Below are 26,120 nucleotides of genomic sequence, written 5' to 3'. Positions count from 1 at the left end.
ACTTTGGAATTTAAGCAGGCTGTCGTAGAACAGTGATCTAATAAGCAGAGCAACTTTAGCCATTCCAAACCAAATTTTATTTTGTTTTAGTCTGAATTATATTGTCTGAGGAAAGTGCCTAATGTCTTTGGTCTCAATTTGGTTGATAAACGTCATAATAAAATGGTCTGTTTTTGACACAAACAGAAGTGGAAGCCAGTGTTCAACCTTGGTGCCATTGATTTTAGTAAACAGTACAAAGACTTGTTCATTATGATATCACCAAGGATATGTGTATGTGAACATTCTACATGTCAGTAGACATCTCAAGAATCCACTCGGAATCTTACCTGCAATTTCAAACCTTGTCTACAAACACAGTAAAAAAAAAAAAAGTATCAATTCCTTAGCTTCAAATTCTTTCTACATTCTGTTGGCCTCACTCCAGCCTCTATAAGCCTTCTATCTAGTAGATCTTTGAACACAGAAGCAGCTTTGCATACTTACACCATGCTGCAGCCTGCCCCGGTCTGGTGCTCTCCACTTTATGATGGGTGGCCGTTGTCCATGCTGGCTGAGGATGGTAAGAAATGTAGTCCAAGAGATCTGAAGGCCAGCAGGTGAAGAAAGTCACTGTTCTGCATCCACCAGTGGTGAGTTTTGCCTGGAACTACTGCTAACCTATCTAGATAGCCGAGGGTGACATCATTGCCTGTTACCCAATAGAACCAATCTAGTGCCACTCTTAATTATAGCCCAGCAACTCATAACATTCATATTTTAGGGTGCATATTGTGCATAATTGCAGAAAACATTCCCCTTAAGATTCTCAGGACAAGTTAAAAAGTTCAGAAGATGGCAAATGGTGTTTGCTTAAAAAGTGCATTCATTGGTTATGCCCACCATTATTTCAGTCTGCTTTTATTTAGCAGATGTACATTTAAAACAGAAGTGGACCATAGATGGCCTGCAGCCACTCCAGTAAAAACAACACATTTTTGCAACAATAACAACAAAAGGAGATGGAGAGCTACCGTTTTCTATTCCTGGCTACCTCCATGAGCAGTAGATTTCACCCTAGAGGATGTTCCCCCAAACATCTCAGCCCCTCGCAATCTAAAAAGAAGATGCAAGTGTCCATCAAAGCAGCTCCTCTTTAGTTTTTTGAACTGATGTCATTCATTGTAAGGTCTGGACATAAGAATTGGCTCCCCGAGCTGCTAATGCTGCCCTCCTTGCTTTTAAAAGGCAAATCTCCTGACATCACAGCAAGTTTGACCTTGTTACTGACCCCAAAATTGGAAGTCCTGTTTGTTTGTATTGATCATGGAGTAGAATCAATCCCTGTTTGAATATGCAAAATGTGATTTGCCTCTCCATGTAAGCAGGACTGGCCCATGACATCTGCTCCTAACATTCTGTACATTTTGTAGTTCCCTCCCCCCTACTGCCAGCTTTTTCACATATCATGCAAATATCTACAGAAGAGAGCTCTACTTTTGTTTATGCCCTGCTGATCTGGAACGCCAGTCTTTGAACTGTTTATCTACAAATGAAAAATTCTACAAATGTTTGCAGGCAAGGACATATTTTACAGTGTTCTGTATGGTATATTAAAATTCATATCCTCTTGACATGTAGCTAGATCTGAACTTGTCATGCTAGCATTTTCTAATGTATTTTCAAATTGATAAAATGTGATTTCAAGCACTGACCCAGTTCATCCCTCAAGCATTTTCTAATAGCTCTCTCCAACCTTTGCACATCAAGAGATTTAAGCTTTTCAAGAAGCCATAAATTGAGGTGGATGCAAGGGAAATAACTCAAGAGATGGATGTAGAATTTTAATCAGGAAACAAGAGTGATTACTACATGTGACTATAGGAATATAAAATGTATGCAAGGAATACAGAAATAGAAATGATGTGTATTAAATTTGTAGGAAGCTTAATAAAATTAGGTGTCCCTGAAGCTTACAGTATCCTCACAGTTGTTGAACTGTCACACTGGACAGTAAGAGGAATGCATATTCCCAGTGACGAACTTGTTTTCCCTCCCACAAAATGATTTCTTCAGAGATATGTGCCTGAGCAATCAAATTTTCAAATTAAGCCTGTATTTACATTTTGGACTACAACTCCCAAAGTCCTCTGGTAGGAGAACTAGCCTGTTGAAGCCTAGATTGATGGTTCTGAATGGAAGTACTCAAAGTATGACAGAGTGTCTGACTGGATGAATCTATCTTTAAAGCTATTGACCTTGAAGTGTGAGACACACGGACTTTTTGATATGACAAAATAATGTGCCTGGATTATTTCATATGCAATTCACACTTTTTGTTGTTTCTTTTTGGCAGTTTACCATATCTGCTCTGTCAGCCAGGAATTCTGTTCTATAGTAATGGCTGAAATCCTGTTACTGCACTAGAGTAGGTCCATTGTCTCAGTGGGATTTGGTGAGTGAACCCTATGTAAGTTTGATTTGATTCAATAACCTACTCTACTTGCAGCTTACATTAGTGTAGTAAGTCACAACTAAAGTAGGCTTGTTGAATCAAATGGAACTTATAAAAAACTTCATTCATTGTATCCCACTATGTCGATGGGCCGACTCCCATAGAGCTTACTATGCTAAGCAACAAGATTTCAGCCACTGTTTTCAAAACCAGAAACTACACTAGCACTTAACGACACTCATGTGTCCCCTCTCTTGATGTAGAATACTCTGCAGTGCCTCAGTCAAATGTGCACAGCTGTGGTCAATGAGCCCACTGAATGAATAAACTCATTTTGAAGTAATCACGTAGCATGCTGCAGAGAGATGGCAGGATACTTCCTTTGAGTCAAATTTCTTACAGCATTTTTCTGGAGCACTAGCCATTAATCCAATATAGGAAACATTAGTTTTCACCTGACAGACAGTGCCGAATTCATAGAATCAGTTTATTGGCTATTTTTCAAAACTAGCAAGCTTTGGTTAATACATACAATACTCTTGTCTCTGTCAATCACCACAATGCTCAGTAGACTGCAGGATCAATAAGAACAGAAAGCTGGTATCTTAGACACCAGCTGTGAGTTTTCTTCAGAACACAAGAAACAAGGTGTAGAACATATTAATCAATGTGTTAGGAAAACAGTTTGAGAACAATTTAGGTATTTCGGTGAACATGTTCGTCACTGTGTAAGGAAAATTCAGATATTGCTTCCCAACATGATGTTCTATCTTTGTGCAAAAAAGCAGGTTTGAATCTCTGCTCAAATATATGAAAGCTGATTATGGATACTCTGTGGTGAGGAAAATGATGTGCTCTTATTCACAGGTCGAATGTCCTATCACACCACTTATTAATAGGAGTTCTGATTAAATAACATTTGGGCCTCTAATTATGAGCTTCCTGTTTGAATTGAGCTCGTGTTGTTTCTAAGGTTATCTTTTGCCTTCTAGAGTTATGCACTTGTCCATAATACATATAAATATTTTTGCAATGCTTCTTAATAACCAAAAGGTTAGAACTGTCAGGAAATAGTAATTTACCTAAGCATCTGTATGATGTTCCTGTGTGCCACTAATTCTGGCTCCTGATTGGAGTGGGGAGTATCAGCCACCCCAGACGAGTTAGTGGAAGCAGTCTTGACTGCCAGGAAGGGGGTACTCCATAGAGCCTCTGGTCTACAGTGTTCACCATGCACCACTCCCACTACTAGCCTTCTTCCTTACTTGGAAATGGATCCTGATATCAGTAGATGACAAAATGGCTTCCCTGCTTTAGGAAGGCAATGCTATCTCCTTCAACACCAGAAGAACTAAGATAAGACTAACACATAGCTATTGAGAAGACAGACATTTTCCCAAATCCATTTATTAGTTCTAACTAGAGTAGATCCATAGAGGAGGCCTCTGGCAGTGTTGGTGCACAAGCTTCCCATTGAGTCTATTGGTTTATTCTAATTTGGACCACACTTGGGTTTAACCTTAATCAATTTCTGTAATCAAGTTCTGACCATGTGCCACCCCTAACTTCTTTGCCTTTCTAGCCATGTAATCTCAAATGCAGAATATTTATTCAAAATAATCTCATTGTTCATTACAAATAGAGTACATGTTCAGAATCATGATGCCTGATGTATCATAAAACTGCATATAGTGAGCAGTGAAAACTGATATTATGCAATTTGCAGATTTTGTATCACTGACCTACAGGTCAGCTTTTGAGACTGAAAAGTGCAGGGATTAATTATTTCTCTCTGCAAGTATTTATGAGTCGTGTCAGGTGGCTTGAAGGGAAAATAAAATGTCTCATCTTAATGTTGTACAAGATTTCAGAAAATCAGGGGAATTTTCCTCGTGTTGCATACGCAACCATTTTGTCATTGTGTGCCAAAATATGTTGTAGAAAAATAATTACTAAAAACACATGGAATCCCCATATGGGTGAGATGAAATTTTTGTTGTTTGGTGACTTCCATATCGATTCCCTGAGATTCATGCATACGAGTACTTCATATCTTATACACACAGAAATGGTCCCTTCAGTTCAAATCAACCTCATACTCTACAAAGGAACAACAAGTGTGTTGTTGTTGTTTATTAAGTCATGTCCGACTCTTCATGACCCCATGGACCAGAGCATGCCAGGCCCTCCTGTCTTCCACTGCCTCCTGGAGTTGGGTCAAATTCCTATTGGTGACACTGTCCAACCATCTCATCCTCTGTTGTCCCCTTCTCCTCTTGCCTTCACACTTTCCCAACATCAGGGTCTTTTCCAGGGAGTCTTCTCTTTTCATGAGAAGGCCAAAGTATTGAAGCCTCACCTTCAGGATCTGTCCTTCCAGTGAACACTCAGGATTGATTTCCTTCAGAATGGATAGGTTTGATCTCCTTGCAGTCCAGGGGACTCTCAAGAGTCTCCTCCAGCACAACAATTCAATAACATCAATTCTTCGGTGGTCAGCCTTCTTTACGGTACAGCTCTCACTTCCATACATCACTACTGGAAAAACCATAGCTTTGACTATGCGGACGTTTGTCGGCAAGGTGATGTCTCTGCTTTTTAAGATGCTGTCGAGGTTTGTCATCGCTTTCCTCCCAAGAAGCAGGCATCTTTTAATTTTGTGGCCGCTGTCACTATCTGCAGTGATCATGGAACCCAAGAAGGTAAAATCTGTCACTGCCTCCATATCTTCCCCTTCTATTTGCTAGGAGGTGATGGGAACAGCAGCCAAGATCTTTTTTTTTTAATGTTGTGCTTCAGACCATTATTTGCACTCTCCTCTTTCACCCTCATTAAGAGGTTCTTTAATTCCTCCTCCTTTTCTGCTATCAGAGTGGTATCATCTGCATATCTGAGTTTGTTGATATTTCTTGTGGCAATCTTAATTCCGGCTTTGGATTCATCCACTCCAGCTTGGACTGTGCATGGACAGAAACAAAAGTTGAAATGGTGTGTCACAACTGGTTTCTGGGGTAGATACAAACTGGGCAAAGCAGACTTTGTGTTAGTCTTATTATTTGGTAACATTTGTACTGCGAACATAGATTTTTTAGCAGAGTTAAGTTTAGAGAATTGATGGGCCAAATTCAAGGAACAGTATTCTTTCTCTTCCCATCTAGAAGCAATCCTAATCATTACACACCGCACATTCCCTTTTCTAGTCAGCCACTTTATATGCGCTTCCCTTCCCCAGTGAACTGTAGTTCGATGGGGCTGTGCCCCCATGAAGGTGGAAACTGGGATCTGAAGAAGTTATCATGGGAAGTGCCAGAACTCTACCTTATTAAGTTTTAACAGAATGGGAGGTATGAATGTGAGAATACATCAAAACCAAGTGGTTTTCAAGGAGATAAATGAAATATCTAAGTTAAATTTAGAAATATGCCCTAAAATATGTTCCTCTGTGTTGCAGCTATGATTGAGAGTTGCAGACCACTTATACATTTGTTAATATGGAAATCATTATTGCTGACCTTAAGTCTCCATACTTTTTAGTTTAGAAAGAAACTCAGTAAATAGTACATTTTGGGAAAATAATCTTACATAATATTGAAAAATCATTCTAGGTATAGAAATACAGCCCTGATTAATATTTATAAATATATGAGGACATCAAGAAAATCAGGTTATTCTGACCTTCTGGAAGGTACAGCTAACAGTTATCTCTCCAGGATTTAACTGAAATCTAGAATTACTTATTTTGCTAGCTCTATAGCACATCAGACTGGAAAAATAGTCTGAAGTGTGGGTTGCTGATAGAAGTTTTTGGAATTTTGGCTCCTTGTGTTTGCTGCCAAGTGATTTAGGAGGAACATTTGCTCAATATGTCTGATTTATTAGTAGTTCACAGTCAGCAGCAGACACTGAAAGATTCCAAAAACACTAAAGGAGAAAACTCCTTTGGAACTTAGCAGTGTTACTTTCGTTTCCTTGCTCACCTACGGTATGCACACAGTTTTTTTGTTGTTGTTTTTCTGCCCATCATCCGTCTGTCTCTAAGCTTAATGTTTTCCATTGTCTGACAGGTGAGCTGCAAAGTGCTTCAGTTCTTTCACCAATACATGATGGGCTGCAACTACTTCTGGATGCTTTGCGAAGGCATTTATCTTCATACTCTCATTGTGGTGGCAGTATTTGCTGAAGAGCAGTGTTTGCACTGGTATTATCTCTTGGGTTGGGGTATGTGGTTTTTACCCCTCATTAATTTCTTTCCTCTGGTTAATGTTTTGAACACTGTGACCAGCCTCCACCCAGACTTTCCACTTTTAAAATAAATTTTCTTTGAAGCAGAGGTACCCAACCTCCAGTCCGTGGCCTGAGACAGACCTCCCCCTGCACAGCTGATTTGCGCATGCATGTGCACCAGCGCACCCATGCAAGCACCACACCACCATTTGCACATGTCCACAAGCATTGTGCCACCGTTTGCTCATGCATATAAGCCCACATGAGTGCCATGCCACTGTTTGCGTATGTGCATGCTCATTCACACAAAAGACAGCACATTCAGTCACACATGCGCACAAGCACAGGGGGTGTCCCACCATCCCCAGCCAGTCCATGGGGTGAAAAAGGTTGGGGACCCCTGCTTTAAAGGCCTTGATTCCAACCATTAAACCTACTAGACCAAACAGTTGAACAATGAAACAGATGGTATTATCTTTATTACAAAGTACAGTGGTGCCCCGCACAGCGAGGTTAATCCGTTCCGGATTAACCTTCGCTGTGGGAAACATCGCACTCCAGAACAAAAAAAGGCATTGGAACGCATTAAACAGCGTTTAATGCGTTCCAATGCCATAGAATACTCACCGTTGTGCGATGTTTCCCAGGGGCCGGCAGCCATTTTCGCGCCCTCCCCTCGCACAACAAGGGCGCCAAAATGGCTGCCATCAGCTGTTTGGCGGGTCCAAAATGGCCGCCGGAACAGCCGAAAGGGGCCAGGGCGCAGCGTTTTCACACCCTTGGTAAGCAAGGGGAGCCCACGAAAACGCTGCCGGAAGCCCCGAAATGATTGCGCGCAGCCATTTCAGGGCTTCCGCAGCGTTTTCGCGCACTCCCCTTGCTTACCAAGGGCACGAAAACGCTGCGCCCCGGCCCCTTTCGGCTGTTCCGGTGGCCATTTTGAAGCCGCGGAACAGCTGATTGTTGGGTCGCAAAGCGAAGGTCGGTAAGCGAGCAGCTTACCAACCTTCGTTCTGCGATTTCCCGCCTATACGGGCACCGTTTTGCGATCGCATTTGCGAATTCATCGCTCTACGAGGCGCCCGTTGTGCGAGGCACCACTGTAACAACTTACAGGGAATCAGCTTTTCCAACATCAGCCCAACTACCTAAACACAACATCCTCCTCCAGTTATATTCTTTTCCTTTATATTCCAGCTCTCCTGCCCCTTTCTCTTTCGGACTCTACCAGATGCGTTGGCAACCTGCACCTCCCCTAGCCAATCACCTTGTTTTCCCTGTTACCGTGCAGATTGGCCAAGCTTCCATCACAAACACATATAATTCCCTCATACACACTCCATAGAAGGTTGGAGTAATCACAGAAAAGCTCAAGAGGGTTCTTCCCTTGGGCACACCTTTCATGGCAATTTACAGCATAGGCCAGAATCCTCTTTGGTTGGTCCAAGCAGTTGGCCTTTTCTCCATCTGTGGAAGCCCCATTACTTGGGACAGGGTGACCTCTGGCTTGAGCAAGTGCAAGGCTGTTGTCAGGGTTCAGTAGAAAAGGCACCAATCCAGAGCAAGACCACAGGAACAAGTTAGAAACAACCACAGAGACCAACCAGCTGGGGCTTCGGCTCCAAATAGCAGCCAAGTAGAAGAATGATACAAATCATGGTCAGACAGTTCAGGAGTCAAAGCCAGGAGGAACAGTTTCAAAGCAGCAGGGTCCAGGGATGCAAGGAGAGACAAGACAGGAACAACACAATAAGCAGACACTGCAGAAACAGGCAGGCAGGCAAGCCAAGAATCACAGCACAGCCAGGGAAGTTCTGGGAGAGAGAACCACTCCTTAAATAGACCTCCCCTCCAGGCCTCCAGGTGAGCTTCATGAGTGGCCCAGCAGCTGCTACACAGGCCAGGGCCTGAGCCTGCAAACAATAGACCAGTCTTGGCTCAGATTGACCCTGATCCTGCAGGTCCCAGGGCTGTACGGGCCAGATCCTGACAGTAGTAATTGATGCACTGATTTTTACAGCCATCAAGCAGATGCTCTGTATTTTCCAGCAGGATTCTGGCCCTAGTATGTATGTCTTACCTTAAAATACACACATAGAGCTTTGGTTTATGACAAGTGATGAAAGATTGTGGGAGTTTTAGCCCATAAATGTCTGGAGGTCGCCAAAAATTGTCTAACGCACTCGGAAGTATGGGAATTCTGCATTAAGATGTTGGGGCTTAAAACCCATGCTTTGTAGGAAGCAAGCTCATACTACAGTTTCACCTGTTTGGTTCACTTATTTTATGTTCAAGCACCCATACATCTGCTCACTTTTTGAGGCCAGTCCTCATTACTCATCTCTGCACACACTCACATGATGACCTTTTCCCCAAAAGCAAAAGAAGTGGTCTATTTGGCCCACATGTCAATTGCACAGGTTCATTTGATAAGTACCAGAGTCATTTTATAATCTGTCTAACAAACAGATTCTGGTGCAAGAGCTATTTTTGCAGGCCATTCTGTCTCAGGAAAGTGACCTCTGAATACCTAAGGCCTATATGTCCTCACATTATGGCCATCATAAAGAAATGTGGTGCATTGCTCAGAATGTTTGTTTGAATCTTTCCAAATTGCTTACCATGTGGATTGGCCCATATCTGTATTACAGTCTCTTGTATTCTGACCCTTTGTGTTTCTAGCAGTAGCTAATATGGCACTATTTCCTTTGACTAGACTAGGCCAAACCACTTTGTTGTCTTAGTGGCCTGTATATGTAATAGCTGCCTTCTGGCAGCATTCTGCATCACACAGCATTTTCCGTAGTGCAGTTTCCTAATTCTTTGTCATTCTGAGTTTTATTGTATATGTTTTATATAAGATTCATTTCAGCATAGCATACATTGAATGCATTACAAAATATATGGAAACTGACACATATAATTAATTCTTCTAGGTTTTCCTTTAGTCCCAGCATCAATTCATGCTGTGGCAAGAACCAAATATTTCAATGACAAGTGAGTATTATGCTTAGTTTTTCACAAATATATAGTTTACTTGGAACATTTTTTAAAGTTTATGATCTTAGTCTTCTAATACTTTTTTCCCCCTTTTCAGCTGCTGGATTAGTGTTGATACGCACTTGCTGTATGTTGTTCATGGACCTGTCATGGCAGCATTATTGGTGAGAACATTACCTGCTATTTCAATTAAACCTCTATGCTTTCTTTATCCATATCAAAGGATTGCACAAGTTAAGCATGTTTATAGTGCAACACCTCTGGAACTAAAGGACTGGCTGGCTGCACACTGCTGCCCAGGGGACACTTGAGTGTACTCACAATGCTTTTCCATTCTTCAGGGAGGCTGCCTCTCATTCTTATTATGACCTAGATCAAGGCCAGGGATCCTAGAGATCTCCTGTCATTTCTATCAGGTCTAGTCAATCTGGCCTGTGATGAGTCATGACGACACCAGGAGCCCATTGCCATCTGGAGAATCAGAGGTTCTCCACCCGGATCTAAAACTTTGTTCCATCTTCTTATAGAGTATCGAAGGCCACCAACAACAATACATGAGGTCTAGTGGTATAAATGTTGTGCTAGGAATCGGAAGGCCGCAGCTCAGCCCTTCATTTGGCATTAAGCTGAAGATAATATTGGCACTAAGATAATGTTGGCACACTTAACCTGTGTAACATAATTGCTGTGGGAAGAAATGGGGGAAGAAAAGTGCTATACACATAACCTTCAGCTTGTTGAAGGAAAATGGGATATAAATTTGATAAATATATACAGTATATTATCTCACAGACCCCTCCCACAAATTTTGCTTTGGGTAGAACAGATCCTTGGGGAGAACATATCTCCCTCTCTAGGTCCATCATTGTCACTTTTTTTAATTTATTTATTTATTTATTTATTTATTTATTTATTTATTTATTTATTTATTTATTTATTTATTTATTGGACTTATATACCGCCCCAAAGCGCTACAAGCACTCTCCGGGCGGTTTACAATTTTTAATTATACAGGCTACACATTGCCCCCCCCAGCAAGCTGGGTACTCATTTTACCGACCTCGGAAGGATGGAAGGCTGAGTCAACCTTGAGCCGGCTACCTGGGATTTGAACCCCAGGTCGTGAGCACAGTTTTAGCTGCAGTACAGTGTTTTAACCACTGCGCCACGAGGCTCTTATGCTGGCTGCCATTCCACCATGGTGACTAGAGTGTTCTGTCGGCATTACTGAGGAGGAAACCAAAATTTCTTGGTTCTCTAATGTGCTCCTACAGCTACCCAGAAACTATGCCAGGGATAGTGTCAGTGGGAGAAGACATGAAGGCAAAAGATGTTTAATAGTACAAAATAGCACACATACTTAGAAAAAAAGCTCCAACGCTTCTCACTCTGGCTATAATGAACTGGCAGGGCAAAGCAAGTAGTGATAGCTGCAGTGCATGTTTTCCTCTTTGTGCTTCTTTTCTCTGAGGCCATGTCTAGCATAGGGCGGCCACAGGTCCTCTTTTAAGGAGGATGGTCCTCCATATGAAGATCTGTCCTCTGTTTTGGTGATGCATACCCCTTTTTTGTGGCGATGTGTCAGTGATCACACCACCTCCCGCCATAAGTTACCCTGACCGAGCAGGGAAAGTAAATGTTTTGATTGGTATCTGAACATTTCTCTCTTGTTTGTTTAAAGTCAAATAGTTGGATGGGAGTTCATTTTCTAAGAAAAGATGCAAACACTGATATATTTGGTGAAGGATGGCTGAAAGTATAAGGCATGGGATGTCAATGCTGTGGAAACTTCAGATGTGAGATCAGTCCCAGGATTGGACATCCTGGATAGTTCAGACTATTCCTTTGAAATCAGTGATAGCCTAGCTAGACATTTCAACATGTTATTCTCTTTTCATATGTATTCATTTTCGGTACGTTTCAGAAAATGCAGGGCACAGGGCATTCTAGAGAGTTATTAAACACTATGCCTTATTTAATTTCTTTATATCATATATTTGTCTCAATGCGATATCCCAAGGTGGTTGCCTAGTCAGTTTTATGTAATATGGTAAACAATAGTATATTTCTAATTAATGTATAGTAATCATGTCCAATTGTGATTATATTTGCATATATTACTTTAAATTAGCATATGCAAATTTAATACAAAAATGTTCTCCTTTTTGTGAAGAATGTTCTCCTTTTTGGTGTTCTTTGTCCTCCATGTCCTCCTTTTGGATGATGTCCTTTTTGTGGCAATGGCGCAGTGGCCACTCTAGTCTAGTAGGATCAAGAGGTAGGATTTTGAGAAGACAGAATACACTGTACGTGGAAGATCAGACTACAGGTGGGAAACCACGTATTTAAGTGTTTGCTATTATCAAATCTCCATGAAAGTAGAACACTAGTAGACCACAGAGTAGGCTAATGTTCTAGTTTTTGCCTGCAGGGGAGGTTGGGTGTGGGGTTTTTTTCCCATTTCCCACCTATAGTCTGAAATACTAAACTCAGGAAACTCCCTACATACAAATGCAAAAATACTGTAAATTCTCTGAAAACTTACCCACAGCTGAGAACAATACAGGATGTGCAATAGTATCTATTGTCTATTTATTTAAAAAGTCATTTTGGCTTGAGCTAGATGTTGTGTTTCTTGAATTGATTGAGGAGAGATTTAATCTCTAAAATGCTTTTAAACAAAACTAATTCAGTATTCTTTTTCATAATGGAGTAGTACTTCATGTTCTGAAATGCACTGCTTTCTGCCAGATCAATTGAATCAGCTGCTACGTATCTCATCTGAAGACCCACAATGAATGAGTGCACTGCATTCACATGTTGTGCAACAATTACAGTTATAAACAAAGAAAGATGTAAATACAGCTCATTTTAATGACAGTTTAAACTGAATTTAATAAACTGGTCATGACTGGGAGACATTTTCCAATTTTTACAAGGGATTCTACAAGTTAAAGGATTTTACCCCTCAGTCCTTACCCAGTCTGGACAAACAACAGGATACAGTCCATTTTAGTATTCTACAACCCCATGCTACTATACAAGCAGGCTAAGCCTGAGACTGGTATCCAATGACTAATTTTGTTGATAACGTTGTCTGGTGAAGAGCTTCCTGGTTGATGGAAGGCATTTTATAAATACGTAATATTGCAAACATCAGCTGAAGTGATATGTAAGTCCTACACAACAACTTGCTTTCCCAACAGTCGCACGTACAAAGGACCTGTGTTAGAAGATAATAACAAACATTTAAGCTTGGTAGCACACCAAGCTACCAAAACAATTTTATTTCCTTAATAAAAACATGTTTATGTATATATTTCCAGTTTGCCCCTCTTTTAGTGGCATGTACTGTAAAAACTGTGCATAGTTTTGTGTAGACTGGGTTTTTCCAAAGCAAATTGTTGCAGTAGATTGTGTTTCCTCCTGTGCAAAACTGCTACTTTTAGCGAGACTATCATGTCCAACAAAATTATTTTCCTTCCCTGCTTAGACCCAATGGTTTCTCCTTCAGGACAGACACACATAGAAGCTTAATGAGTACAAGATCTTAACTGGGACTAGATTTACTAAAAATGGGATTATGACTTGCCAAGCACATGATTCTGTGTGCATCTGTATAAGCCATGTGTCTCCTCCTCAGAGCTTTCTATAGGAAACCAGTAAGGTCAGTGTCGTGTGAGTCAACATCTCAGAGAGATTCCTGGTGTATGAATTTTGCCTCCAGACAGTTACATCATCAGAGGAACTACTCTGATGATAAGTAAGATGGAAGTGACAAAGAAGTAGCCATGCTCTGTCTCCACGAACTTAAATGTAGTTTTCAGTTGCCAAAGAGAGCGGTTAATGACTATGAAACAATAATTTGTTTGGAAAAATAAGTTGCTTGTTAGATCCGGGCTTCAGGAAATCAATCCGTTTACCCAGAACAGATATGAAGCATTATCATTTTCAATGTAACAGTTTGTGAAAGCAAGCTGCTGTGCTTAATGTCATAGCGAATTTTATCTCCTGGATGGGAGTACCTTGCATGGCCTCTCCAGAACAGCAACCAGCTCAAGATTTATTGCAACAGTCTACTGTTTTTCCCTCTGGGATCATAAAGGCCAGAGCTGTCTGACAATATGCAAATATTTTCCTATGTTTTAATGGTTCCCTAAGTCTGTAGTCTACCTGCAAAATAAAACCATATTTTTAAAAAGAACTCAGTGAATGGAAAAATATATGCTGATTGCTGGCTTCAAAACATCTGGCTTCCTCATTAGAACACCTGTCTTTGCAAAGAACACATTATGTTAGTAAAAAGGACAGTAAACAACAAAGGAATGATAATAATACTTGAAAACAGACATTTTAAACAAAAAATCAGTAAAGGAACGATGTTCAGACATACTTCCTGATGCTTCCCCCATCTCGTAAGGATAGAGAGCAGGAACAATCCATCTGTTGGGATTGAATTTTGGAATCATAGGGATTGCTATGTGTGCCAAAGGCTCCTCATATGATTTAAAACCAAGATCACTATCCAGAGATATGTTATACAACTGTGCAGTTGTTGTTAAGAACTACCACACAATGACAAAAACAATAGAGCATTACTAACCACTAAAATAGGGTGATGTGGTGGCGCTGCGGGTTAAACCGCAGAAGCCTATGTGCTGTAATGTCGGAAGACCAGCAGTCATAAGATTGAATCCACGTGACATTTGGCTCCTGCCAACCTAGCAGTTCGAAATCATGTAAAAATGCAAGTAGATAAATAGGTCCCACCACGGTGGGAAGTTAATGGCGTTCCATGTCTAGTCGCGCTGGACACGTGACCACGGAAACTGTCTATGGACAAATGCTGGCTCTACGGCTTGGAAATGGGGATGAGCACTGTCCCCTAGAGTCGGACATGACTGGACTAAAGGTTAAGGGGAACCTTTACCTTTACCTTAACCACTAAAATATCTTTCTACTTCCGTGTTCCCACTGCCTTGCAAGCTTTTGCCCCTATTTTCCCCTTGTGCTTCCTTCCCCTCTTTTATTCGTGAGAATATAACAAGAGACCTACTGGATCAGGCAAAAGCTGTCTAATCCAACATACACTGTGGCCATCTAGATGTGTATGGTAAGCACAATAGTGCTCTCTCTGTCATGTTCTCCAGCAGCCTCTGATATTCAGGGGCAATTCACTTCCTGGCGTGGCCTACCATTAGAGAGAAGAGGCCTTCTCCGGCTGTCATGAAAGTGCAACAAACTGCTAAACTGGGGACTTTTTGCATACAAAACATGAGCTATCCTACATTAGACTGCCAAAGTTGCAGCAAGGACAGTACGCACTGAAGTAACACCAGATCCTTAGATGTTGTTTCACTTGCCCACTACTCCAGTCTTCTTCACAAACATTGTTTCATTAAGTTAGCTCCATGTTCAAATGTGACCATTGTTCTATCTCATACGTCCTATTATCTATACATCACTGTAATGGGTTGTGATTTGAGTAGAGTACTGTTTCAAGATCCATATAAGAAAATTAATGCATTATATTGATGGAGAATTTTTGAAGGTTTTATAAGAAGAATTCAACTGTTTATGAACATTAAGAAATGAAGCAACATTGATGATAATGACAAAGGATTTGTGTGTTTTTCCAGGTCAATTTTTTCTTTTTGCTCAACATTGTACGAGTACTGGTAACAAAACTGAGAGACACACATCGGGCTGAGTCCAACATGTACATGAAAGCTGTCAGAGCCACTTTAATCCTTGTGCCCTTATTAGGAATCCAGTTTGTCATTATTCCCTGGAGGCCAGAAAACAAACTTGCCGGTGAAGTGTATGATTACATCATGCATATATTAATGCATTACCAGGTATGGATTTGTAACACTGATTATGATTTTTGGTGATGTATTTAGTAGTAGATTTTGTTTGACAGAGGATTCTTTTCCCAGGTAACACAGCTGACTTCAACTAATGGATTAGTGCCATTCAGATCAAAGGGAGTAAGTTAGTTTTGCAAGAGCTTAATTGATTTGTAGATTATTTCTAGACAGATCATCTGTAATTAAAATATCTGTGACAATTTGCCTATAATTAAGCTACTAAAACAAATAAAAACTCTTGATTTGCATTGAAGTAAATCCCTCTGATACCATTGGCCTAAATCCTCTTGTGTAGTTACTTCAGCATTAATGGCAAGTCACAACTTTTAGAAGTGAATTGCCCCTGCTTAAGAAATCACATGGCTTGATGCACAACAAATAATGTCTGCAGTAATTTCTTAAACTGGGGCAATTCACTTCAAAGAGTTACACCATTAATGTTTTATTAGTGTAATTATGCAAGAGGATTTTGAGCAGTGAAACATATTCTGAGTGCCTGTGGCCATAAAAAAAATAGTATGCTGTGTGATGAATGTACCACTTAAGACTTGACTGTTCTCCCACATACTTAAATTTTCCCCTCACCCAAAAAAAGAAACAAATCCCTATATTAGGAAAACTGGGTATAAGGAGAGTTCATTTAAAATGTTTCTCCTTGGTTTAGGACTATAGTGGCTATAAGGGAAAGGCCAGAGGTCCCAAAGTCAGAAATATGACCTTTCAGGGTTTCCAGTCACAGGAACTCTATAAACTCATTCAAATAATTTTGATTACAACGATTTGTAAGATTTGGGAGCAAAGCTGATGTTCATGCTCATCTCCATATTCCTACATACCAGTAGGTGAATATCATTGTCTGGAAGAAAGGGAAGCCATTACATCATTTATTTGTAAGTGTCTGGGATCATTGATAACTCAAAGAAAATGATAGGGTTGGGAAGAAATGACTGGTACAGAGATCAAAATGATAGCCCTGAAATTTACTTAGAATGAGAGTAATGACTAATACCACAGGGTATCTCCATAAATGATCAGGTGTTATAGCAAAGCTTGAAGCCATGGGAAAAAAATGGAAAAGAGTGGCCCTGGCTGCCAGATGGGCAGCATAGAAATCAAATAAATAAATACAGTGGTGCCTCGCTTAACGAGCGCACCGTATAACGACGAAATCGCATAGCGATCCGTTTTTTACCGATGGGCCCTATAGCCGAAAATCGCGGCGTTTCGCGGACAAAATGGCCACCGGAAGCTCCATAATGGCCGCGCGCAGCGTTTTCGCGCCCTCCCCTCGCTTAACGAGGGTGCGAAAATGGCTGCCGGCCATAGGAAACCTCGCTGAATGGTGAGTAAAGGAGCCTTTTGGCTTTCCCATAAGGCTTTCCCTGCCCCGTTCAGCGATGGTTCGCTATAGCGAAGGTTAATCCGGAACGGATTAACCTCGCTATGCGAGGCACCACTGTAAGAATGTTCTGGCTGGAAACTACTGAACACAGCCTTGTCTCTCTGCCGGTTGGAGGAGCACTGGATTACTAAGGAGAAAGATCAGTGTTGTATTCTGAGAACTTTCAGAGCACACCACTAATCTCTTGCTCACTGATTCCACAGAGCCATAACATATCCTGAATGCTCCAGAGATATGGCGGAAGCCCCAGCAAAGTCCGTTACCCCACTGGTCTCCACAGAACTTTAGGGATGAGAATATTTCTCCTCTCTTTACCCTACTTCCTGCGTTCCCTTATTTCCTCCAATGTCAACATTTATTAAGTAAAAATTACATTGGATTGAATATAGATATGGTTCCCTTCAAGTAGATCCACTTGCGTTCTATAGCTTTCATATGACCCACCATAAGGATAACCATTATCAACATGTATTGTGTTATTGTATAGCCTAACTACTAATACAGTATAAAGGCAGAGCAAGCCATGTGGGGTCAGTGTCCTGGGGGTAGTTTATATAATTCGCTGTCAGTCCATTTAGAGTTTATTGAAATGAATGCTTTGTACTTATATTTAAAAGTACTTGCTATCTTGATGCATTCCACAGGTAATAAAGATTTGAAGTGCTGAAATAGAGGCTGCCAGTTCCCATTTGAAAAAATATATGTGTCTATTTATATAATGGCATTTTCTTCTCAAAGTCACATTCTCTGCTGGAAAATAACACAACCAAGTACCTCCTGCCAGGTTTCCTATTGTAGAAGTACTGAAGAGCAATAGGAGTCACTCTTGCTGTCCTGCCCTCTTTATGAGCTTGCCATGTTCCTCACAAAGCACTTTCAGTCATAGCAGTGATGATTATCCCCATCTCACAATTTCCTCAGGCCAATAAATGCTTCATTAGAGTAAGCATATCAGACAAGAAATCTTCGAGAGGTCCTGGAGCACAGGCAGACTGCCAGAGGACTGGAAAAGAGCAGATGTGGTTCCTGTCTTCAAAAAGGGGAGGGGGGAGTGGATCCAGGAAACTACAGGCCATTCAGCTTGACATCAATACGCGGGGAAATCCTGGAAAAAAATAATCAAGCAACAGATTTGTGAGCACCTAGAAAATAACAAGGTGATTACTAAAGCCAGCATGGGTTTGTTAAGAACAGGTCATGCCAAACAAATCTTATTGCCTCTGATAAAGTGACTAAATTAGTGGACCAAGGAAACACAGTGGATATAGTATACTTAGACTTCAGTAAGGTAGACCACAACCTGCTTCTGCGTAAGATAGAACAAAGTGGGATAGAGAGTGCAACTACCAAATGCATTTGCAGCTGGCTGACCAACTGCCCTCAACGTGTGGTCGTCAATGGAACCACATCTTCATGGAGGGAAGTGTGCAGGGGGGGGGTCCTCAAGGTTTTGTCTTGGGCCCAGTGCTCTTCAATATCTTCATAAATGACCTAGATGAGGGGATTGAAGGAGCACTCATCAAATTTGCTGATGATACAGAGCTGGGGGGTGGATTGCTAATACTTTGGAAGATCTAGACAGACTTGAGCTTTGGTGCCTATCCAATAAGATGTAGTTCAGTGGTGGGAAAAGTAAGGTCCTGCACTTAGACAGGAGAAACCAGATGCACAGGTACAGGATAGGTGGTACCTGGCTCGACAGTAGTACCTTTGAGAGGGACTTATGTGTCCTGGTGGACCACCGCCTAAAGATGAGTCAGCAGTCTGCTGCAGCTGCCAAGAAAGCCAACACTGTCCTAGGCTGCATCCACAGGGGGATAGCACCAAGATTGCGGGAATTGATAGTACCACTCTATACCGCACTGGTGAGGCTGCACTTGGAGTGCTGTGTCTAGTTCTGGTCACCACAATACAAAAAAGATGCTGAGGCCCTGGAAGGGGTGCAGAGAAGAGCAACAAAGATGATAAGGGACTGGCGACTAAATCCTATGAAGAATGACTAAAAGAACTAGGTATGTTTAGCTTAATGAAAAGAAGATTGAGAGGACACATGATAGCAGTCTTCCAATATCTGAAGGGTTGCCACAGGGAAGAGGGTAGGACAAGAACCAATGGGTGCAAACTCATCAGAGGCAGATCCAACCTGGAAATAAGGAGGAATTTCCTGACAGTGAGAACCATTAAGCAGTGGAACACCTTGCCTCCCGATGTTCTGGGTGCCCCATTGCTGGAGGTTTTCAAGAAAAGATTGGACAGCCATCTGTCTGGGATGGTATGAGGTCTCCTGCCTTGGGCAGGGGGTTAGACTAGAAGACTTCCAAGGTCCCTTCCAACCCTACAACGATTCTATGATTCTATGATAAGAAACAAAACAAAAGTAAAAACAGAAACAAAAAAACCCCAAAAGAATTTAAAAAGATAAAAATGTTGTGGCACCTTAAAGACTTAACAGTTACATTTTAATTTGAGCTTTTGTGGATCAGGTTCACTTCCTTAGACATAAGAGTGAGGCTACATGGCAAATGTTTATACATTTATATATACTGTATACAACAGTGCCCCTCTTCACTCTACATAGGACAAAAGGGATAATATCTCTGCACAAAAGAATGAATGGACATAACTTGTACATCAGAAATGGCATAACACAGAAACCTGTTTCAAATCATTTCAGTCTACCTGGATATTCTTCACAGGATTTGACATTTGGCTTTCAGGAGAAGAGAAGAAAAATTATAGGCCAGGAATCCAGAGAAAGAGAGACACTTGAGATAAAATGTATACATATGCTGGATACCCATCTCAGTGGATTAAATATTAGTCAAGAGTTCTTAAGCCATCATCACATGGGGTTCCTTTACCTGAGGAAATTGTGAGATGGTGTCATTGTCACTGCTATGACTGAAAGTGTTTTGTGAAGAAGGCAGCAATCTTGAAAAGAGGGCAGGACAGTGAGAGATGAAATAACTGAAACTGCCATATGAAAGTAAGTGGAAAGTTTAAGCATGAGGTTAAAAAAATGAAGTGGGGAAAAGGGAAAAAATCCTTTTCTTTGTATTTTCCATTATAACATGACAGGTTCCAACAGAGTCTCTCCGTAAACCTGGGGATCTGTTTGTATTTCTAAGTTCAGATATTGTAGCTTCATAATTGGTGCTTATGCAAGTAAGATGAGGCAAAAAATATGGAAGTGACTCACTGAAGAGACAGAGAGAAAAAGAAAGCTAAATCTAATTAGAGAAACTGGTAGAGTTAATGGCGCAAATATTTGCATAATAGCATCATGTTTTGGAAACAAGTCATTGGTGCATGACAGAAACATAAATCCACATTCACTTAAAATGAAAATACTACAAAAGAGAATTGCACCTTCTACATTATTAACTGCTAAAGGCCAGAAACAAATGTTAGATATAGCTTATGAGTGAAAGAGGTAAATTCTTAACTAATGTGAGCATCCGGTTGTCACAACACTCACATCAGTTAACACGAACAACTCCACACGTAGGCAGATTAGCTTGTTTTGTTCGATTATCAGTTTTCAGGATTTAAGCATAGGATTTCTGTGAAGTCTGATTTCACAAACATGGAGTGGCCCCCTTAATCATTTCTTCACATTATTTTCAGTTGTAATTACATACTATCTGTAATATATGTTTCTGGCCAAAATGACTCCTGCCCCCTCAGGAGTTGCGTGTATCACCCTGGATGTTAAACAATTAGCGTTGCAACTTATGACCTTCCTACCACTTTCAATACTGATTCATTGCCTTGCCCTTGACTAATATTCAGTAGGGCACTAATTTAGGATGGCATCACAGATTTATTATGTCTTCACTTACGTACATTGAAGATTGACAGTGATGCAAATAAAGATGTAGGAACCTGCTGTACATCAGGATGCTTGATCTGTCCATACAGCCCAGCAGTTAAAGGCTTGGGGCAGTTGCCCCCCATCCCACATAAACCCTCCATGCTTTTGACGTGGCAGGGACTATGACATCATCTGCCACCCTCCCTTTCCCCTTAGATCCAGTCCTTCCATGATTAGGAGAAAAAAATCGTTGCAAGCTGTTCTAGCTGTAATGTAAACTATTTGAAGGTGGTTTGGTCTTGAATGGGCAGCTCCAAAACACCTCCTTTACAAAAGAATTGAACCTCAAGTTTTTATATGCACCCTCCAGCTGTTTGCACATTTAGACTCTTGTTACGATATGGGATGTCTATTGGGGACTGTTGCCATGACCACCTTGCACTTTCCCAGCCAGAAAAGGGAAAGGAGATTTGCTTCCCTTACCCTTCTCTACCTATTCATTATCATGTCCAGAAAGGTTCCTGCACATGTGGGGAAAGGGATAAACCATCATTCTGCTCAAGCCAACAGGCAACCAGTTTGGGCTCATGAAATCCCTCTCTCACCCCTTATGTTTCAGCGAGCGCAGCCTTCCCTGACTTGTAGCTCCCAGTTGTTTTGAACAATACCTCCCATAACCCATGATCATTATCCATGTTGAGTGGATCAGATGAGAGGTTAATTCAGAAATATCTGAAAGGAAATGGATTGCGAAAGGGCACATTCTGTCAGGATGCCACATACTGCAGTTTACTTATAGAATAACATGGGGATCAAAATGACAAGTAATCCAGAATAACAGTTTTGGGTTTTTTTACCATGAGATGATTGTCATTAAAATATGCCAAATTACTGAACTGCATCTGGCCATTTCTATTGAGGGTACTTCTATTCACCTTTACCATATTCCCCAACATGAACAGTCAGGAATCTCTTAACATTTAATGCATAATTACATATTAAGCTAGGACAATAGCCTGCTGTGACCCACTGCTAGTTCCAATCATGTTCCGTTTTATTTTAAAGCCAGCGATAAATAGACATCTATTTTCACCCTCTTCTTCTGTGAAATGGCAGGCTTCTTAACTGTGCAGGCATAACTTAAATGCTGTAAGCCGCCCAGAGACCTTCGGGTAGTGTGGGCGGCATCTAAGTTAAATAAATAAATAAATAAATAAATAAATAAATAAATAAATAAATAAATAAATAAATAAATAAATAAATAAACTTATTACCTCATTTACTACTGTTACTTTCTGTGTCTCAGAAATAACATCACTCTCAAGTTTTGTCTGGTTTTTTTTTAATACCAGGTTCCTTTTTTTCAGCTCAGTGTAGTCTACAGAATTGAAAGCTGAAATCTAATTTCAAGGTCATCTGAGCAAACCCATTGTCTTCAAATGACAATGTCTGTTTTACTCTTACAATAAAATGGCAAATGGAAGCAGAATTTAGGAGAATAGGAACAGAGACAGGAAGCCCTTATGTGAACTGAAGTTTTTTTTTATTAACGGGGGAAAATGAGAAAAGACTTAGAAAAGAATCTTGCTCTGCAGCCTTTTTCATATGTTCTCCTTAATAATGTACCTCATTCTGCACTGACCTTATGAATATTTTTCCTGCCATCCACATGATGTAAGGATTACCTCACAACAGCGGCAAAAATCTGTGACTTCCCATGCTTATTGTCTCCTCCTGAATCATGGTTTATTTTTTAATTTGATTTGTTCCGGGAAGCAAAATTTGGAAGTTAAGATGATGACACTTCCCAGTAGAAGTTCCACAGCCTACTCATCAGAAGCTTTCAGTTAAGTTTTTGATTAACCCCCACCACCCAAAATAATTCTAGAAGAGAAACTCTATCAAAGAAGTAGGTTTATTCCATATTTTAAAAGGAATGTTAAGATGTCCTGAGCCAAAGCTGTTTTAAGAGAAGTAGCATTTAAAATGGAGGTGGGAATGCAAATCCCAGTAAAACCCTGGGTTATTTTAACCAAGCAGGAAAAACAGGATGGAACCTTTCTCCCATCTTGCAGAGCCCTTAATTGGAAAATAATTAAAGTGGAGCTTGTGTCCACATGGAAATAAATAGAAGAAGGTTGTAAAGGCCATGTTGGACATTGTCTTAAACTTATAGTTTGCAATTGAGGGTACATGTGTTTGTGTTTTTTTTTTAAAGCAGTAGTTGGGAGAAGAAGGGAAGGGACAGTTATGACCAAGACAGCCAAGGGAGGGGAGGGGAAGTTAACTCTTGTTTCAGCATTACTGCCCTACCATTACAGTCCCTTCCTACTGGAAAATAAAACCATCCATGTTCTGACAAAAATAATCTCCTTTTCTGAAGGAACATCAGTTTGTTTCATGAGAGAAGCTGCCTTTTTTGAAAACCTGTGTCATAATGAAATTTACTGTCTTTTAAGTCTCACAAGATACTTCAGAGTATTTGATGGATACCCATTATCCTTTCTGAAATTGTGTGGTGGATTTTCCACCAATATACCACGAATTTTCTTATTGTAAACTGTTTCTTTTCTCACAAATTTCCCACACCTTCCTTTCTTTTACTTGAGGATTTGCTACTCATCAAACAATCTGGGTTTTACCTTTAAAAAGAGACTAAAGAATGCTTCCTTCGCCCCTGTAACAAGGCGCTGTCATTGTAGGACAGTAATTCTGGGAATCTCATATCAGACAAAAGGAAGTATTCCTAGTACTGGTGCTCAACAACCTGAGTAGCTGTAAAATCAGATTAGACAAATTAATTGAGTGTAATGCTCTCAATAGCTATATCTTACCTCCAGTATCAGAGGCAACATGTCTCCGAATACCAGTTGCTGGGGAGAAGCAAAAGGAAATACACGTATTAGTTGCCATTCCTGCTCATGGGCTTCCCATAGCCAAGTGGTTGGTCATTTCGGGAAAACGGGTGCTACAGAAACTTTACTTGGACCTACCAGATCTTTTCTTGCCCCTTTATGATGATGATGATGATGATGATGATTATCAGAGTCTAACCATCAAGAGCCTAGCTATCAGAGTCTAAGTATATGGCATGAAATGAAGAAAATATTACATTTGTATTATTCGTTCATATCATAGATGAACACAACTTGAAAACAGTCTGAGTCACATTCTCTTCTTTCTTAGGGTTTACTCGTGGCAACTATTTTCTGTTTCTTCAATGGAGAGGTAAGTTTCTGAAACAATTAAACTTTATAATGATAAATAAATAACCATACAAAATGTTGCTCCTTAATGTGACAAGTAGAGATAATTTTCCTCAGATAGTCAAGCTATTGTGAAAGAAAGAAAGAAAGAAAGAAAGAAAGAAAGAAAGAAAGAAAGAAAGAAAGAAAGAAAGAAAGAAAGAAAGAAAGAAAGAAAGCTTGACATTCCACTAGGAAAATTTTATTTTTCAAGGACTACACACATTATGTCTCCCTAGCATAGCACTAGTAGACTGTGAAGAATACAGAAAGATCTCGCTGTGTTATCCCATAACTGGAACAGCCATTACCAAGGCTGTCCCAGAGAGGTAAGTGCCGTTTAAAAGGCTGGGAAGAAGGGAAGGCATTTTTGAAACAACAAGGCAAGACTGAGGGTGCATCTACACAGTGAAGAAAATGCAAACTGACTTCAATTCTCTCACTGTGAAGTTCGGTTCTCTTCAGTTCAAGTGGCCACACAGGCAGATAACAATGTTTTGTAATTGAAGTTGTACCTGAAGTGCCTGTAAGTGGCATGGTTCTAAAGAACTGCCTTAAGAGGAAATGAATGATTGATTCCTCCCTCAGTCATTCCTTCCCTCATCTTACCTTGGCAGTAGAATTCCTTAAGCTGTAAGTAAGTAAGTAAGTAAGTAAGTAAGTAAGTAAGTAAGTAAGTAAGTAAGTAAGTAAGTAAGTAAGTAAGTAAGTAAGTAAGTAAGTATAAATAAATACATAAATACATAAATACATAAATAAATACATAAATACATAAATACATAAATAAATAAATAAATAAATAAATAAATAAATAAATAAATAAATAAATAAATAAATAAATAAATAAATAAATAAATAAATAAATAAATAAATAAATAAATGGTAGCTCTGCCCAGGAGAAGCTGTTAAAAATCAGAAAAGTATCTTGGAGGAGAGGCTTGGCAGAGAGAGGTAAATGCTGCCACTGCTTGTGTTTATGTGCTCTCCTCATCCTTTCATGTGAGGCAGGAGATGAGAGGAAAAGGTCCTTTGCCAAAGCACTGCTGTGTGTGTGTGTGTGTGTGTGTGTGTGTGTGTGTGTGTGTGTGTGTGTGTGTGCGCGCGCGCGCGCGCACGCGTGTTTAGTCTTTCTTTTCTGCGTGAGTTCAAGCAACCACATGCTTTGAACTGAAATTAAAGGATTTAACTTTAAAAAAAAAAGAAAGGTCTCAGGTAGGGAGAAAAAAACTATGGATCCAGACTGTGAGATTCCGGATTGATTCACATTTCCTGTTATGTCATGTGATCAACGTTAAAAAAAAATGCAAATCAGCCCTCCCAAAACTTGTAGTATTTCCTGCAATTTTTAAAAATGTATAGTCATGCCCTAAATAAATAAAAATAAATAAATAAATCTTCTCCATATCATACTTTAAACCAATATTAGGAAACCTCAAGTCTGACAAGCTCCATCAGCTTTTCTAAGAAAATTAACCCATATATCTCCTATATGTTTGGATCCTGGGAACATACCTTAATACTGGAATAAGTTGATGCAGTGATGTTGCATCAGGATCCTCTTGAAAGAGTAATCATTTGCTCATGTATTTCGCTTCCTGGTTTGTAATTATTATGTCCTGTCAAGCAACATCCAACTTATGACTACCCTAATAGGGTTTTCGAGATGTGTGGGATATTTAAGGAATTATTTTATCCAAAATAAGGTAGCTCCCAAATACAGCATTTTTCAATCTGAGGGCAAATGCTATTCTGAGAAAAATCTGTGAAGTTACATTTAAGTAGTGGGTGACCTAAGGTCAAAATAAGCCAAGCCGAATTGTGATCTCTAAGTAGACAATTGTGTTCGGAAGGAAATTGTTTTGTTTTATTTTTTAAGTCCCTCTGCCTTAGTTAAGACATCATTCAAAATTGTGACTGCAGAAAAAGTCTGAGATTTGGAAGGAAAGCTATGAAGGATCCAGGAAAAATTCTTAAGTTTAAACATGTGTTTCTGGGAAAAAAACTTTCCTCTTAAGATTTATTTTTCATACCTCTCCCCATTTTAATTATCCTTTTCTGAGTTCCAATAATTGATACAGTTCTTAAAGTATACTCCCCAGACTTGGACAGACCACTCCAAATGAAATCTGAC

The 26,120-nt window shown here is 40.1% G+C and overlaps 1 protein-coding gene across 4 annotated transcripts in view; it reads left to right on the top strand.

Moving 5' to 3' along the window:
- CALCR (calcitonin receptor) overlaps nt 1–26,120 on the top strand; it is a 160,070-nt gene that overhangs the window by 122,341 nt on the left and 11,609 nt on the right. For 3 of the 4 annotated variants that reach the window (XM_073003187.2, XM_020785123.3, XM_078378701.1), the window contains 5 exons: nt 6,499–6,652; nt 9,595–9,655; nt 9,756–9,822; nt 15,298–15,516; nt 23,931–23,972. In XM_073003187.2, coding sequence (XP_072859288.2) covers nt 6,499–6,652; nt 9,595–9,655; nt 9,756–9,822; nt 15,298–15,516; nt 23,931–23,972 — 543 coding nt within the window. Of the gene's footprint in view, nt 1–6,498; nt 6,653–9,594; nt 9,656–9,755; nt 9,823–15,297; nt 15,517–23,930; nt 24,169–26,120 lie in introns of those variants that run through there. The other variant, XM_078378700.1, reaches the window with a different exon arrangement.

The sequence above is a fragment of the Pogona vitticeps genome, chromosome 6, assembly GCF_051106095.1.
Source record: "Pogona vitticeps strain Pit_001003342236 chromosome 6, PviZW2.1, whole genome shotgun sequence".
Lineage (NCBI taxonomy): Eukaryota > Metazoa > Chordata > Lepidosauria > Squamata > Agamidae > Pogona > Pogona vitticeps.
Note: the sequence above shows the minus strand (reverse complement) of the source record. Positions and strands in the feature narration are given on the sequence as shown.